The 16985-nt window shown below is 45.7% G+C and overlaps 1 protein-coding gene across 1 annotated transcript in view; it reads right to left on the bottom strand.

Annotated features, from left to right (window-relative positions):
* Positions 1-10373: 10373 nt before the first annotated feature.
* LOC104494352 (serine/threonine-protein kinase SIK2) overlaps positions 10374-16985 on the bottom strand; it is a gene marked incomplete at its 5' end in the record, with an annotated part of 12332 nt that continues 5720 nt past the window's right edge. The window contains 5 exons of the mRNA XM_010137168.1: positions 10374-13385; positions 14184-14415; positions 14961-15236; positions 15935-16160; positions 16394-16516. Of these exons, the coding sequence (XP_010135470.1) occupies positions 12965-13385; positions 14184-14415; positions 14961-15236; positions 15935-16160; positions 16394-16516 (1278 nt within the window). The remainder of the gene's footprint in view (positions 13386-14183; positions 14416-14960; positions 15237-15934; positions 16161-16393; positions 16517-16985) is intronic.

Raw genomic sequence — 16985 nt, 5'->3', positions numbered from 1 at the left:
TTGTTTTTTGAAAGCTAAGAGAATTTAGAGCTCTTGTTTCAAGTATTCAGATCAAAAGTGTTGAGCTGGTGCCCCAGAGAGATGTGGGAGTTATCTTTGGGAGCAGGAGTGGTGGTGAGCTGATGGGGAAGAGAGGACACCGACCTCATGGGATGTATGTAGCAGCAAAGGGATCAGAGTGTGAATTCCTATTCATCTTTCACTTAGTGAAGTTAAACCTCAGCACTTGAGGGACGTGAATGTCCTCCACGAGGAGGCCTTTTCCACCACTTTGACAACGTAAAATGACCTCTAGGGTACAATACAAGTGACATTCCTGTTCCCTTAAAATTTATTGCCCTGGTTGCAGAGGGATCTAGTTCTGCACAAACAAGGATCAGATAGTAGTTCTCATTATAACATGAAGTACTCAGGCTGTGGAATAACGCCAAGTTCATGTTGTTTGGGAAACTTCATTATTATTATTATTCTCCTTTTTAATTTCCTGACTTCCTGAAGGCTCATCTTCCAACCTGAACTTTGCATTCATTTCTCTCTTTCCCATCACTTAGTTATAAGTTATGAGAGGGGGAGGGGGTAAATGTTAAAGAAAGTTACAACAGAGCATCAAAATTCCTTACCAATGGCTGTTATTTTTCAGTTTCCACGAAAATTTATCAGTCTCACTCTCAAATATCATTGCAGAGGCACAGCATTTGTGCCAAAACTTAGGGGATTTGTTGAAAATAAAAATGAAGTGACAAAAATGTATGTGTGCAGCTAATGCCTCCTTTCGTCCCCCTCCAAAGTCCATAGGCACCTACCAGCCCATCTCACTGGAGGGTGGACCACACTCCTGAGGGAGGAGTGTGAGGTGATAAATAACAGGAAAACCAGCACTGGACAGGCCATCAAAAATAGGATAACGGGAATTAGCAGAATAAGTGAGAAACAAATGTCTTATTTCTACATTCTGTTCCTCATCACTGCTCTGCAGAAAGAGTAAGTAACTAAATTAAGCAGAAGAACCTTTAGGAGGAATATGATGGGAAACGAAATCCTGAGGTCTGTTAGGCTCCGAAATGGTCCCTAAAGGGAAGCAGCGGACGCTTGAGTCATTTGAACAATAGACTGGACCAAGAGCTGGAAAATGTACAGGAGTGAATAAATCTGCATTAGCAGAGGGATGTCTCAGATGACCTAATGAGTTGTTTCCATCCATAAATCTGGGATTCTGTAACAAGACACTTGCCAAAGAGGTCTGCGGCAACATTACAAATGTATACACCCCTATTGTGTACACTGTAACTTGGAGTGTCCACAGCGACCTATGAGTTACACGAATGACAACTCCTATTTTTGGAACATTTCAGTGTGTAAACTGCTTTCTGTCACCCATAGATTCTGGATCTGACTTGTGTGTGCACCTCACCAACCAGTCCACATCCTAGTAGCAGGGTGAGGGAAGAAAGCTGGGACATCTGTGTGTCTTAACTCTTCACAGTTAAAATACTGGGTCTAGACTCAGCTCACTGGCTTCTGGGACCTTCCAGCTTCTGGGACCTTCCAGCTTCTGTATTGGGTTTTTTGGTTTTTTTTTCCTTCCAGTGTTTGACTTTCGAGGGACTCCATCTGGAAATTTTCATGGGAAGAAAGTGCCCACAAGTCTATTTATCTTAATCCAGGAACAACAAAATGTAGCCTTTCTTCCAGCACCGCAAAGAAATAAATCACAGTACAGAAGTAAATAAACAAACAGCAAAGATTAAACTATTTAAAAAACAGTGATCATCCTGATTTATAACAATGCACACTATCCAACTGTTAGATGTCAATACCCTTAGTACCAATGTCATCCCTTCAAGGACTTCAGTTCTCAGAGAAATCATCCTCTTCTCCTCACATGGATGTAATGTCAACATGAGAAACTAGTGATCTGTTCCCCATAACATGGGAGAGTTAGCGTTAGACGTCCCCTTTCTTATCTCCTGGAAAATCGAGCTCTCTTTCATACCCACACACGTGCCTGCCTGCACACCCGTTCTGATGGCTCAGCCAAAAGTCAGTCCTCCCAGCAAAAACAAGGCTTCAAGCACACCGCTAATTTCTCTGAGTTCCCATCCCTGCTTTCCTTTGTCTCTACAAGAAGAAGGGATAGAGTGCCCCAAGTCAAGCCTTTCGCTGCTCTGTGTCACCAAAACTCAACATCCCTCTTACCTCCACCCATCTGAAACCATCAGGAACTGCCGGTGCTGACTGCTGCCCATTGCACTCCCGCAAAGGGCTGCCAGCCCGGAGTTCCCCTCCCATCAATCACCCCTGCAGAGAGGGAAGAGCTCAGCTGTGGAGTCCACCAGGAAAGATTACCCTCACTGTTAGCAAGTCCTGAAAAGCCTTATTAGCCCCTCACTACCAGGCAGGATTGACAACAGGTAATAATCGACGAGCCATTTAGGCAAAGAAAATGCTCCTGAGAGTGTCATTATTAATTCTGGGAAAATAATTTTGTGTGCTACCAAGAAATCGCACAGATTCAGGCTCTGAACGCAACACAGGGAGTTCAAAGCACACCATGTACGTGAGTATTCACGCACACAGGCGCGGGTGCACATGTGCGTTCCCTCTCCTGATGCCTGTCAGCCAGGGGGAAGGAGGTGAGCTAGTCTGTACTACTGCAGATTGACTGGGCACGTCTACAGCCATAATCACATCTGATCCCTAGTCTTCCCTGCCAGACGTCAGCGCTGATCAGCATACTGCGGTGGCAGCTCTCCTTTCCTCCTGCCGCAGCCACCTCCTGCCATCAGAACACAAACACCAGTTTGCTCAGGGATCTCAAAACTCAGCCCCTCCCGTTGGGCCTGAGGAAATAGCTGAGTTTTCTGCAAGGGTTTAAAAAATAGAGGTGGACATTTAGCAAGGTCTGGAGCCCTTCAGAATTTCATCCTTCTCCTGCCTGGGTTAACCTGCTCCAGAAATTCCAACTGTTTGCAATTTTAGGAGCTCCAGTCCTTTCAAAAGGTGGTTCCTTTTAGACCAGCCACCAGCTTGGCGCTGGGGGTGAGATGCAGGAAGACAAGGATGAGGAGCTCTCCCCGGCTCCTCCTCCATCATAGCCCCTGGTGCCGGCACATGAAGATGGCAGGAAGAACACAGCTCATCACTGCAAAGAGAGGAAAAGCTTCTCTTTAATACTCCAGCCAAGTCCTTCTTTGATGATGCAACTGGGTTTGAGCAGGCAGGGCAGTGACTAGGATGGTTTTGACAGGCAAGATCTTCTGTGGAGTGCAATTAGGAGCTGCTGTGATTTCCTCATCAACTCTGGTGACAGCTCACGTGACAGGTGAAAAAACTGGTAACGCTGGAAGCTTTTACTCTTTTAATGAGATTTTATTCCTGCAACAAACAATACGCACCTGAGAGCATGATCTCAGAGATCACAAACCCAGGTGAAAGCCAGCTTAGTTCACAGGCAAGGATTGGCAGTGGCAATCACATCAGCCCCTCTGTGGCGAGCTCCAAAGCAGCCTATGTCGCAGCCACACACGTTGGACACCAGGAAAAAGTCGAATACTAACACGCAGTGGGAAAAAAAAAAAAAAAAATCCCTGACCTACCCACGTGGCTGTGGCACAAAGCGCAGGTGTCCAGGGCACCTCAAATTCAGCAGCCAGCAAGACCAGTGAGAGAGCTGCTGCTGGGGTGCCTGGCTCTTGCTCACTCTGCTGTGCGGGGAATTGACGTTTAAGGGCACATCCTGCCCTGAGGAACTGGTTAATCCAGCTCGCTCTAGGGATGAGTGCAGCCGGTGACTTGATTGCATTTACAGTGTTAAGCCAGTTACTGAATCCAATTAGTGACTGTCAGCTGCCTGTGGGGTCCCGCACACAAAGAAATGGATCTGCCCTGAGACCAGGAGGGTGCTTATGGGCTTGCAAAACAGAACATGTGCTGAAGAACAGCTGGGCATTGATGCACCCCATAACCCTATGTCTGCTGCCTGATAGTAGGCTGGAGCTGGGAGAAAACGAATTTCACAGCTTGTGACTAATTCCAAAACGCACTGAGGAGGACCTCTGTGCAGCAAAATTATTTTCTTCCTTTTGAGGGTGAGCAGTAAGGCTATGACCACAGTCCAGTAGTCCCAGCAATTTCCCCTCATTCCCAAAGGTCCAGCAGCATGTACAGCCTCGTAGACTGGTTGTGCCAACGACCTCCATCACATGACCAAAGGTTCCTCCTCCTGCTTCCTAGGACTGTCCCAGCATCTCCCACCACATGTGCCATTCACGACATTCTCATAGAAGAGAGACGGGCATTAAATGCACCAAAGCCGTCCAGAAAGCTGTTTCCACCAACAAGCGGCATGAGGGGGAAGAGGATTCGCATTTCCCCCTGCAGCTCTGATGTTCATCCTCCCAGGCTGAAACGCAGCCTCCTCTCCCTCCCCTCTGGACAGCACACCTCTCACCACGTGTTGGACTCCTGCCAACAGGTCCTCCTTCCAAGCCGCAATCAGCGTGCTCAGTGAGCTGAGTGGCCCGAGGTTGCCTAGTCCTGTCAGATCTCCCGTTCCTCTCCGCTTCTCACTGCCCTCATGGGAACACAACCCACTGGGCCACATCATTTGGATGCCCACGACTCATCGGATTTGTCGTTTGGTGATTTACAATAGAGATCCGAGTAACTAAGAATTAAAGCTGCATTTCTCTGTCAAAGCCATTATGAAGACATTGCTGCAGCCTTATAAAATCATTTTACCTCATCTAATCCACAGAGAAGCCTTTCCTCCCTCCAGACAGAGATCCACCCTTTCATTTCCATATTTAACCAAATTCGCGGTGGCCAGACCTCCTTCTGCAGAGAGTTATTAACCCCCCTACCTCAAAATTAAGACCAGTCCCCCCGTTTTTCTCAGAAATACCAACAGAGGGAAAGCAGCATGGGTCATATAAATAACTGCCTCATCTGCCCAGCTTTGCAGCCAGTTTGGTGGCTCTATGTCCTTGTTCCTGTTGCGCTCACTTTCCTTGAACAGAAAGCAAAAATGTTCATGGAAAATGGATTTTGAAGGCATGTGCATAGTGTTCCTGGAAATCTAATTTTACATTTTCAGCAAAAGCATCTGCTACTATACAAGAGCAGGAAGAGACAATAAGGCACTTAGCTGACCAGTGTTCAACTGCCTTCACTTGGTCCAAAGAACAGAAAGGGTGAACACATCCCAGCAAATATAAGAGTAATGTTGTTAAACAAACAGGACAAAGCATCTAAAATAAATTATTTGCTACTTTTTTTTTCACGTGGCATAAATAGAGGGGTTTAAATCTCAATTTTTGCAAGACGTTGCTTCCAGGAGGACATCTGTCTGGGACTCCAGCAGGTGGCTGGGGATAATGGGTGTGAGACGCCCTAAATACCCATCTGTCTGTTGAGTGTGTAGACGAGATCACCAACTGATAATGATGTTACCTTACCAGGAAAGGGGATAGAAACGATCAGAAAGGATAGGCAAAAAAAGCACTTAGCTAGAATTTCTGAAATCCCTTCCAGCTCTCAACTAGGATATTTTTGTTGTCACAGAATAAACCGAGGACTGGTAAAAAAGCAGTTTCCCAGGGTAGCAGAAAGAGATGTAAGACAGAGGAGAACTAAAAAAGCACCCCAGCATGATACAGAAAAAGCTCCATTGAAAATAATTAATCTAAATTCACTGCCTCAGTGGCTGAAGAAACAAAGGATGAGATTGTGTGGCTCTGGAGGTCAGAGCCTTAATGTGCCCTTAATAGCGTTTATAACATAAAGCAGCATCGCTGCATTAGCTTTGATTTAGCAATGCCAGTTTACATCAACTGAGGAAGCGATCCATCGATTCAGCTCTGTTCTCTGTAAATACAGTGAAGAGAGAAAGCCTTGGTTGTCTCTGGAGGACATAATGAGGGGCCCACTGTGCTGACCTGGGCACTCACTCCCCAGTGTCCACCCTACTGTCACTGCTTGGTCACCTGCCTGTTGGGTGCAAAAGGGGCAGCGTGTGGTCTGAGTGGCTCAGCCGCTGGCTATGCAGACCCATATGTCCACTCATGGTAGTTCTGCTTGATTTCATGCCCCACTGCAGCCCTGCTCCAGTGGCTGGCTGCACGGGGAACAAGCCTCGGGACCCGCAAAACTCAAGTATCAGTAGAAGAGATTTTAGGATAAAACAGTAACAGTAATATTAGCAGGTTGCTGGGACCAGACAGTTTCACTCAAAAGCTCTGAGGGAACTCACGCTTGAAGCTGCTGACCTATTCAGTACAATACCGCAGCAGCTGTTGAAATGGCAAGGCTGGAAGGTGGCAAATGTTACTTTCTTTTTTGAAAGGGGCTTTGAGAAGCTGTCCAGAGACCTGTGTGCTGGAAAGCTGGGCAAGACAGAAAGTATAACAAAGAGCAAAATAGTTAGAATATGAGACAATGGGAAAGGTCAAAATTTGTGGAGTGAGAGCTCAGGCATCACAAATCCATTCGTGTCAAGACCTGGGCAACTCGGCATGTTCATAAAAGATGCCAGCTGCAACCAAGTGGAGAGTGATCTCAGAAAACTGAATGACAGTTTGATGAAATGACATATGAAACTCACCAGCAGCAAATAAAAAGCAAGGAGCATGAGGAACACCAACCCTAGCAAAGACCATCAGGGTTGTTAAATTAGCATCAGTCAACCAGTCATTAGGAAACCTCAGAGTCGGAGAGCTTGTTGAAAACGCCAGCTCACTGCTCAACAAGTGTCACTGAGGCAAAAACAGAGCTTTAGAAATTACTATAGAATGACGAGAGAATGGAAGTGACCATTTCTAAGGTAATCCTGCCTCAAAACCCCAGGATGCAGATTTGCATACACTGAGGAGGATGTAGAAGAATCAGAGAAGATATAGAAGAGGTGGCATGGAAATCTGCAATGGTTTCCATAGGTGGGCAGTCTACCTACGGTAGCGTTCTTCTGCTTGGTCACCTCAACAGAGAAGGGATGTGAGAGATGTCCTGACAACAGGCTGCCCAGAGGGGTTGTGGAGCCTCCTTCTCTGGAGATATTCAAAACTCACCTGGAGGCAATCCTGTTCAGCCTGCTCCAGGTGAACCTGCTCTAGCAAAGGGGTAGGACTAGATGATCTCCAGAGGTTCCTCCCAACCCCTACCATTCCATGATTCTGTGAACTCATGAGCAGTGTGGAGGTGAGAACAGGAAAGCATTACTTGTGTCAGCAGTCACAAGAGAAAGGCAGCGCAACTCAACCTACAGGGCTGGAGGTCTAATACAAAGAAAAGGAATTACTTCTTTCACACGATGCGAAACTTAATTATGGCACTCATCACAGGATACTGTGAAAGCCAGAGTTATAAAAGAATTCCAAAAGGGGTTAGCCAAATACTTGAAGGCTCGACCCATCTGCAGCTGTTAAACACAATGACCCAGATGCCAGTCAAAAATTCTCCTAACCACAGCCTGCTCTCTCCTGATCGGGTAATACCCAGAGGGATTGTGCTATGCTTGCCCTGTCCTTGCACCCTGTCCCTAAGTGTCTGCTTCTGAAATAAGCTAAGTGATTAGCTGAGCTTTTGCTCTGAACCACTACCGCTGCGTAAGACGTTACACAGGATATGAGAGGTATATTAAGAAACTGGAATTTATTTCAGGTGATGATCGGGTTTGTTCACCTCACACACATGCCTTGCCTTTGGCAGGGGCTAGTATCTGATGCCTTGGGAGAAAGGCATTTCTGTCCTAAAAATCATCTATCGTGCCCCTGGCAGTCTGTACCAAAGACCAGCTCTTTCCTGATCTCCCACAGATGCTCTGCTAAATCCATAAACCATGACAGTGGATTACCTTCATCATTGATTTAGCTGTCACCACTAAAAGTAGTTAGCAGTCATGAAACAAGCCAGCAACCGTATTTGAATCAATGTCCTCCCGAGGCACGTATTTCCTTTTATCAGTTCTTAAATTAATTCTCCTTCATTGCATGAAGCACGCCTTATTCTCACTTTGCAGGATGAGTAAAACGGAAGTACTGATCACTTCCTATCTCCTGCGCCGTAATTCTGTATGCTCGACTGCTCTCCCTTCTGCTGCTGTTTCTTTCCAGCTGACACAGGCCAAGATTACATGACGATGCCTCTCGCCACAACGTAGTCATTTCCTCACTGACAGCTGCTCCAGACGCAGCGAAGGAGAAGGCCATGGGTCTGGGCGCGAGTTATGCATTGCCTGCTGTGGGGCAAGAGGAGAGGGGCAGGTGACAATCCATCGCTGCCATGGCTGCACCACACTGGCACCAGAGTTCTTGGCTTAGCGTTTGCGCTCGATTGGCTCTGCGCACAAACAGCCTGTGTTTTTCATCACTACCAGTCTAGCATCTCCTGCCAGATCGAAGAATTTCCTTTTTTATATTAAAAAAGAAAAAAAACCGAACCAAACAAACCAACAAGGTTTGATCATTCACTTTTGGGGCCGTGTTAACACTTGCCAGCATCTGTTCCATCTGAAAGCAGGGAAAAACACCAGTCCTGGACTGGGACAGAAAAGAAAAGGAACCAGGTACCACGTTGTAATGTGAGAAACGAAGCCAAGAAAAACAGCATCTCAAGAGATACTAAAGACAAAAACAACGTGGTAAACAGGAGCAGAGACAGATTTCAGAGGAAAGGCAGGAAGAGAGTGACTAAAGCACCAAGAGTGAAACAGCTTGGAAACTGAGTCTAGAGTCCCCGGCTTTCCTTTGTTCTTGTTTTTCCTACCATTTCACAGAAATCATGATGCTGTCAGGATCCCTCTATACCCAAGGGTCACTGATGTCAGCGAAAGTTGGCGGAGCCGCACTGATTTATATCCACTAAGAAGCAACTTTGTGAGATTTCCCAGAACTACTGGGGTTTAAATAACGCCCTGAGAACCCGGCTGAAAACAGCAGTTGTCATTATTCTTAATCCAGGTCATACTAAAAACTAGATTAAAAATACTTAAGAATACCTCCATTATTTTCTAACAGTTGCAAAATTCCTAACGTTGGATGGTCACATTGAAAACACAAGCCTAGAAAAACACGTGCATGATGCTTTTCTATCAGTTTGAGAGCCACGGCAAACGCATACAGGGCTCCGCAAATGCCAGCTCAGCAAACAACACCTTTAGAAAACAAAACAAGTAAATAGTATCTCTGTTGCCCCCGAGCTTTTGTTTAACTTTTTGGATTTATCTTTCCACCACTCTCCCTTTCCTTCAAAATGTGATAGGTGGATTTGAATACAAAAACTTCAGAATGAGGATCTCAATTTTTTTCCAAAAACCCCACCACTGTTCATTGAGAAGAATGAATCCTTTTTGAGATTTTTTTGCTGTGTTTGCCGGGTTAAACTAGAGGTTGCAAATATTTAGGGTTCCTTTTGCAGGTGGAACCCCTTCTTGCCCTCATTCTAACTGCATGTGTGGAATACAAAGCTTTCTGAGCATATACTGGGCAGTCCGCAGCCCAGGGTTATGCCGGTCTCTCAGAGAAAACAGAGTGAGTGAAGTAAAACCAGGGGACGTGACCGAGGGTCTCGTTCCACAGTCTAAGCAGCACCGTCAGGCTGGTCTCTCCTTCTCTCTCACCCTGGCATGGCCCCACAGGCCCCTTCCCCTTCCTGCCACCCACCCTCTTCCCCTCCTTGGGGCCATTCCCTCCCCAGCCAACAGTGAGCATCTCCACCAGCTTCAGTGCCACTGCCGCAGGTCACAGGCATTCTCATCTGGTGCTCTCACAACTGCTCCTGCTAGAACCGAGGTGCATCCCCACCTGCAGCGAGAGCAGCGTGCGGTCACAGCAGGAAACAGCTTGTTTAAAGCCAGCCAAGGCTTCTCCACAGCGCGTGGTAGCCAGCGCTGCACACACATTCCCAGGCCAGCTAAGCCTGTACCTTTCCAGGACTTTTTTAATTCTCAAACTGTATTTTAAAGAAAAGTCATCGCCCCTGAAATCTCTCCCTCTGCTTCTGTCTGCTCCTTTGCTCTTTTTCCATCGCTGCCTTAATCTGGCTGGGGCCTCTTTCAGATCAAGGTGACATGGATGGAGCGCTCATCCTGTAACGCCTAACCCACACTTGACCATTTTCACTCCGCAGACCTCTCCTACTGTCAGATTTTATAACCCGATTACTACAGACCTGGGTTAGATTCAGACAGATTGCCTACCAGCGAAAGGCTCGATATCCCATTATCAGATTTGTGAGCCCGCCATTCCTCTTCATTTAGTACGTAATAGAAAGTGTCAGTAATGTCCTGTGGACTTAGGCTTTAAAATGAGTCTTAACTATGCAAGTCATACATAGGTATCAGGAGAAAACGCTCCACAAAATCATCTGCAGGACGACATTTTTAAAACATTTTTTATTTAAATATTAAATAAAACACATCAACTAATCATTTTGGTGTACACCTCTCATTTTAACATAAGAAATAAAATGATTGTTCGGTCATGATAAAAAATAAACTATACATCTTAATTAAACCAATCACGTAGTGTCTTTAAATACCCTATTGCATTGCAGTCTGCAGAACAGCACTGTCAAAATATCTACAAAAAACCTCAAACTTTTAAAATTACCTCTTTCTGCTCCAGCAATAATTCCAAAGAGGTTCTACAGCAATTGGAAAAGAAAAAAAAATACTATGAAAGTAAAGTGCTTGTCATTGCTCAGGACAGGAAACAAAAGAATCTGTGGCTTTTTGATCCATGGCATTAAACAAAACAAATATTGAAGAGGAAATTCTACATTTTAGGTATGTGCGCCACCCCTTTCAAAACTGAAGGTGAAGTCGCTCCTTTGTGATGAGCTGGCTGCTTCTCACCCTCCTCTCCAGCCATCTCCACACAATCTGGTTTCTGGGTTGGGTTTTTTGTTGGGTTTTGTTGTTTTTTTTTTTAAACCACTACAAATGAACATGAGACTTTGGTGTTTTCTCTGCTGCAAGGCACCACTCAGTAAAAGAAATTCAACTCAAGCAATTTTCTCTCTCTTTGAAGCTTCCAGACCATGTAGCAGCAGTGGCAAGCTGGAGATGCACCAATACAGACACACAGATACAACAAACAGATAAAGGGGTTGTTTATGGAGAGCCACAGACAGAGCCACTAGACATCTTCAACCCTTCCTACTCCCACCAATTAACCTGGTCGATCTTTGGCTTTTTTCTTTTTTAAAAAAAACAAAACAAACAGAAAAACCAGGTATCTCTATTATTTGCAAATGAGTAATACTGCAGGTTGCATGAAGCCAAGGTAACTTGAAGGCACCCTGTGTCACACTCGGGAGATGGGTCCTTTACGCATTTAGACAGAATGCGGCTATCTTCTGACGTTCGGATGGCAGCTTCCAGCCAAGCTGGCGCACTGTTTGCTCACCTGCTTCCAAAGTTTGCATGCCCTACCTGACTCATTTCTGTAGGAGCACAGTCTGTTCTCCCCTTTATACCTAAGCCTAACTTCTGTCGATACCAACAGAAGTCACACTCTGCCTTGGAAGGGGAGAGGGGTTTATACCAGAAACACAATATAAGCATATTACAAAATATAAAAAATAACTAGTGTTACATAGTCTTCTGCTTCCTATTTATATACATATACAGCATTAAAAACCATACGAAAAATCACCTATCTAATCCAAAACCTCATTTTGCTAATACACCAAAACCAAACCAACCAAAAACAAACACCCAAAGATTGTGCTGTTTTTACTCACTTTTAAAACAGTTTTGTTCAGAAATAGCTGTACTCCGTTAGAGTAGAATTCTGTTCTAGCCTATTCCTTTTGTCTTTGTCGGTATATAATTATAACCTCAATATTGCACATTTCCCCAAGAGTCAGTTCTGTTTGGACCCTGATAATGAAATGCATAAAAACATAATTAGCAGCGGAAATAACAACGTGCAGCACTAAGAAATACCCCTCAGGCGATTTTGTAGGCAACCTCCAGGAGGGCTTTTTAAAAAGAAAACCCTTCCCATCACCCCACTGGTACTAATGCTTCCCTCCTCAGTGCCTCCGCAAGAATATGAAAAACCTTAGCGTTTATAAAAAGATTCCTAAAGATTACTCAAGACCAACAAAACATACGCACGTGTGCACGTGTATACGTACATACACACGCACACCACCCCCAAACGTCCCTGCAAAAGACCAGACATTACACCGTTTGGATTCTGATACCAAGGGATACTTCTTCAATAGATTACTTGCTTCTGTACTAATTAGAAGGGCTTTCTAAGCTTTTCCAGCTGATCTATCAAGCAAGAAGTTCACAGTTTTCATTTAAAGTACAGGTATCTGGGAGGTGTAAAATAGGGATATTGGTTCCTTTAAATAAAATGAGTGTTAACAGGAGGAAAGAAAAAAAACAACAAATGGCAATGCTTCCGTTTTTGTCTTCTACGAATGCACAATGCTGCATGCCACTGGTTTTCTGTTTATTTTCTTTAAAAGAGGTAATCATCTGCACAAACCCATAAATGAATATGTGAAAAAGGGAGGCTCTGGTCCCTTCTTTGAAAGCCTCTCCCTGCTGTGTCACCACTACTGACAGCTGCTAATCTTGCATAACAGCAGAGCTGTATTGGTCTGACTTGAGTACAGTACCAAAAAGTTCTTCCCCAGCCACATCCCTCCCTGTCCCCACAAATGCCCCACCCATCTTCCCCACCATTATTTTTCCTTTAAAAAATTCAGTTTCTATTCATATTTGTTCAGTGCAAGAATAGAAGCAAAAAGACATACATATTGCTTGTTTCAGTTCTATAAAGTCGCTAGCCTTCTGAGCCAGACAGCTTCTTCACATACTTCAAAATTTATTGCTTCTGAGAGTCACTTGTCCACACGACACCAGCCAGCCATGGACCCACACGCGCCATGGAACAGTGGTGACAGTTCTTCGCAACAAGAGCGGCGCAAGCTGTAGCAGCCAGGGCTCTCATTTGACCAGGACGAACTTCCCTAGCTGGTTAGAAGTCAGGTCCTCCATCTCACAATCCCCGTGCTGCAGAGTGACGGTGTCATAGCTTGGAGACTGCGTAGAGAAACGCTGTTGCTGAGAGAAGGTGGTGCCAACTGGAGAAACGTTACTGCTGATGTACAGGTGTGTGTCTAAAAGATGAGCTGCTGAAGACACTGGTGACACGCTGACACCAAAGAAATGAGGTTGGAGCAGCTGGCTGTTGCCTCCAAAAGCCAGCTCAAATGAGTTCTCTCTTTGTAGCTCTGACAACAGAAGAGAATTGGATGCTTTGCAGGTACCTACGCTATCAGAGGAGCGGACGCTATTTGTTGCAGACGTCTGAGAAGTCTGGGGACAAGCTGTCTGGAGTAGCTGGTGATGCTGGAGCTGGAGCATTCTGAACAAAATCCAAGGGTGGAAGAGGTTAATTTGCACTGCCAGAATGGTTTAATGCTTTTCTTCCTTCTTTCTTGCCCCTAACCCTGATCAGAACTTTCCCCTTCATTTCCTTCTCTCTGACAAACCTCTCCCTACCCAGCCAGTTCAATTAAAGCAAGCTGACCGTGCCAGATCAATGTATTTTCACTTCGCTCTTCCTCATGTTGGAGAGGGTGACTATCACCAGAAAGTTATCTAGTCACCATTTGGCCTGCTAATAATAGATGTTCTAGAGACAACGTGTACAGATAAACCGGAAACTTGATTTTCCATCTTGCTTCTATGGGAATGAAGAGGTGCCACCACACATGACATTTGAGGCCACTGGACCTGTGCCTCCTTTGTGGGCTGTAACTTTTCCAAATTACAAGGTCTCACTTCCTTGCCATGGGAAAATTACAGGAGGAGGCAGAGGTGGAAAGAAATCATTCCCAATCGTGCCACAAAGAAAAACACAGCTTGCAATGGGCAGATGTTTTCCCCACAGTACCAAACTGCTTCTTAGTTCAGCAACCTCCAAATATTTGGCTGTTGAGATTCTTAAGTAGAACTGCACATGCTGTGTTAGGTATGCCAGTGCAGGAAGCCACAAAAGAAGCCAAGCAGTTTATCTGCTGCCATGCAGCAAAGATGGAGGATAGGAAACCCCAGTGACCAAACTCCCCAACTTCTTTCGCTGTGTTCACTCCTCCTCACTTCACCCTAACCAAAGTGAACCCAATGAAAACAGCAAAACTACTCCTGGCCAGCTTCTCACCTCTGTTGCTGTAGCACCTCCTCCAAGAGGCTTCTTCCTTCTCTGCTGTTCCCACTGCTGCTGTACATGCAGGTGTTTGGCTGCGTGTGTTGGAAAGGGCTCATGGCACTCCTTGCTGCCCGAGATGAGGAGGACTGACACACCTGCCGAGCAAAGCCTTTGATTTTATTCAAGCCGAGAAACCCCTTGGCTCGAGCGTTCTTCCGCAGCTGCTGCCTAAAAGCCTTCAAGCCTGTGGGACATGAGGAAAAGAAATGCACTTTAATCCTCCTTAGCATTTACCTAGGAGCCTACTTTACGGATCAGCCTTTCTGGGCAGCTGCCTTCATTTGCGTGAGAACTGCGCAAGAGGAGACCATGACTCTTCAGTTCACATTCACCCCTCTGCCTGATGGTCAGAGAAAAAATTATATAACAACAGGGTTTGGGACAGCTGCACCCTTGTGTAGATGGATACACGCACAGCAAAGGAGAAACCTCATAGAAATCATGGTGTTGTGCACTTTTAGGACGAAGGCGGAGCCTACCATCCCACTCATGGCAGCAGAAATATCTTCATGGGGAGGCTGCATCAGTATCTGAGAACCTCTCATCTAGGCACCTTCCTCAGAGCATCCAACTGTCCCTCAGGGACCGTGAATACAAGAGGCAGAATAACTACTGGGCTGGTCTCAGTGTAACACCAACACAGCCAAGCAAGTACCCCTGCATGCTACCCTTTTCTAGTGGCAGTGGGAAGGGTGCAAACCCCCAGCAATAAAGCAAGGAAGACATTACCTTGAGTTAACGAGGTATCAGATGCTCGCCTTCCTTCTTGGAAGCTGACAGGCAGGAGAGAAGCACCTCCTATGCAGCCCTGGGCTTGTAACACTGGAGCGTCAGACTGGGAAGCAAGGAAGGGTGATGTCATCCTAGCTGTGGCTGGGCTCCCCGTCATTACTTGACCTGCCAAACAGCTGCTCAGGGCCACTGAGCTGTCATTTGAAGATGAAGTAAGGCAGCTGTCTGAACTAGTTCCCTCTGTGGGGCTTGCAGAAGAGGAAATGACTATACCTACGGAGGGGAAGGAAGGAGAGAAAGAGCATTCCCAAGTTGAGTACAGGGAGGAATACACATGACATCACAACCTTCTGCCCACCTACAATGGCACTAATAAGCACCTGTGAGCTGGAGAGGTGTACAGCAACTCACGTTGTCGCAGGGCTTGACCCCAGGAAGAGGTCATCAACGAATAACCCAAGTTTGGGCTCCTGTCCAGCCAGCAAGGCTCTGCCAGCAGCTCCAGCACAACCAGGTTATGCCGGATATGGTCTACAGTGTTTCTTTAGCACAACAGCTCTGACACGGGATTATTGTTTTGTGAACAGTTTTGCTTGTTTGTTTAGTCCATCGGGTCTGGATGAGTACCAAATACAGTTAGTGATGACTTTTTTTCTCAAATTCAGGCACCCCCACCTCCCCCAGTATAACAGCAGAGGCAAGCAGAGAAGGGTTATGCCCTGCTTCTGAGAATGCCCCCCTCTGAAGTGATTTAGAGGAAATAAAACAGTGCAACATCTCTTTCTTAAGGCCCATGCTTATCTATGGGAAGACAGAATTGTGGAGGGCAGAGTATAGGCCTCTCTTCTGGGCCTGTCCCAGTTCAAGGCAAAATGAACACACACTCCCCAGGCGTTTGTCCACTATGGCACCCATTTTCTGTCCTTTTCCTCTAATTATGGACACACTTCATCTCTCCCAGACTTACTTACATGGAGGGGCATGCTGATAGAAATGAGTGGTCACTTCGGCCAGCGTGTGCCTTCTGCTGGTGTTGCTAGGGATGCGGATGGGGTGGTCATATGCCTTAATTTCATCTTCCAACTCCTTCTCTTGCCTTACTTCTTCACTAATGGTGGTCTCCAACAGGCTGTTGGGGGAGATGGAGCGGTTCCGGAAGAGTCCATTGAAGTTGGGATCCACAGGAAAGAACACAGGCTGCAAAACACATCAGATCACAGACTGAAGGGTCTATTGCTTATTTCTGCACTACCTTTTAATACTCTCCGCAGCCCTGTCTTCAGTAGTACTGTTGAGAGGCTACTCTAACACCATACCCAAATACCAAAGAAAAGATTGAAGAAGAGAACAGAGTCAAAACCCTTGTCGCTTTGGATTGGCAGAACAATGGGGAAGAAAGTAATATACAGAGATTAGCTGAGAACACCAACCTGTAATGGATTGCTGATGTCACAGTCCATTTCTGCCTGCAAGGATGGCTGAATCAGGCTCTGAGGTTGCTGGTAAAGCAGAGATGATCGCAGTGTTTCACTAGTGAGACTGTCCTGAGGCATCTGGAGAGAGAGCAAGAGACACATAGAAGCCATCACATACACAGCAATTTCACAGAACTTTTCAGATACTGGAGGGTCAAGCATTTCAGTCACCTTCCATGCAAACTTTCTCTACGTACTTTCTACGAAAATTAACAAAACTACTCTTCCAATGCCAACAAAACCACAAAACTCTTTCTCCTAAGTTAGGTCATTTAATGGGAAATAAAATTTGAAAAGGCATCCATTGCACACTTTAGAGGGAGTAGGGGTGAGGAAACGAAAAAGAATGTCAGAAAAATATGCAAACTGACTCAAGGAGTACTTCTGAGGATCCTACAGGGTCTGTAACAAAGAAGTATAACCCATCCGTGCCTAAGAGGGCAAATTTCCATTAGAAGCTTAATCTTTTGGCTCATTATTGACCTGGACTGGCGGCAGACTATTCTTTGGACCATGAACCAGCATCACTTCTTAGGAAGCAGGCCAC

The sequence above is a fragment of the Buceros rhinoceros genome, unplaced genomic scaffold (assembly GCF_000710305.1).
Source record: "Buceros rhinoceros silvestris isolate BGI_N320 unplaced genomic scaffold, ASM71030v1 scaffold14395, whole genome shotgun sequence".
In the NCBI taxonomy this organism is placed as follows: domain Eukaryota; kingdom Metazoa; phylum Chordata; class Aves; order Bucerotiformes; family Bucerotidae; genus Buceros; species Buceros rhinoceros.
The sequence above is the reverse complement of the archived record's forward strand: the minus strand, read 5'-3'. Positions and strand labels throughout refer to the sequence as shown.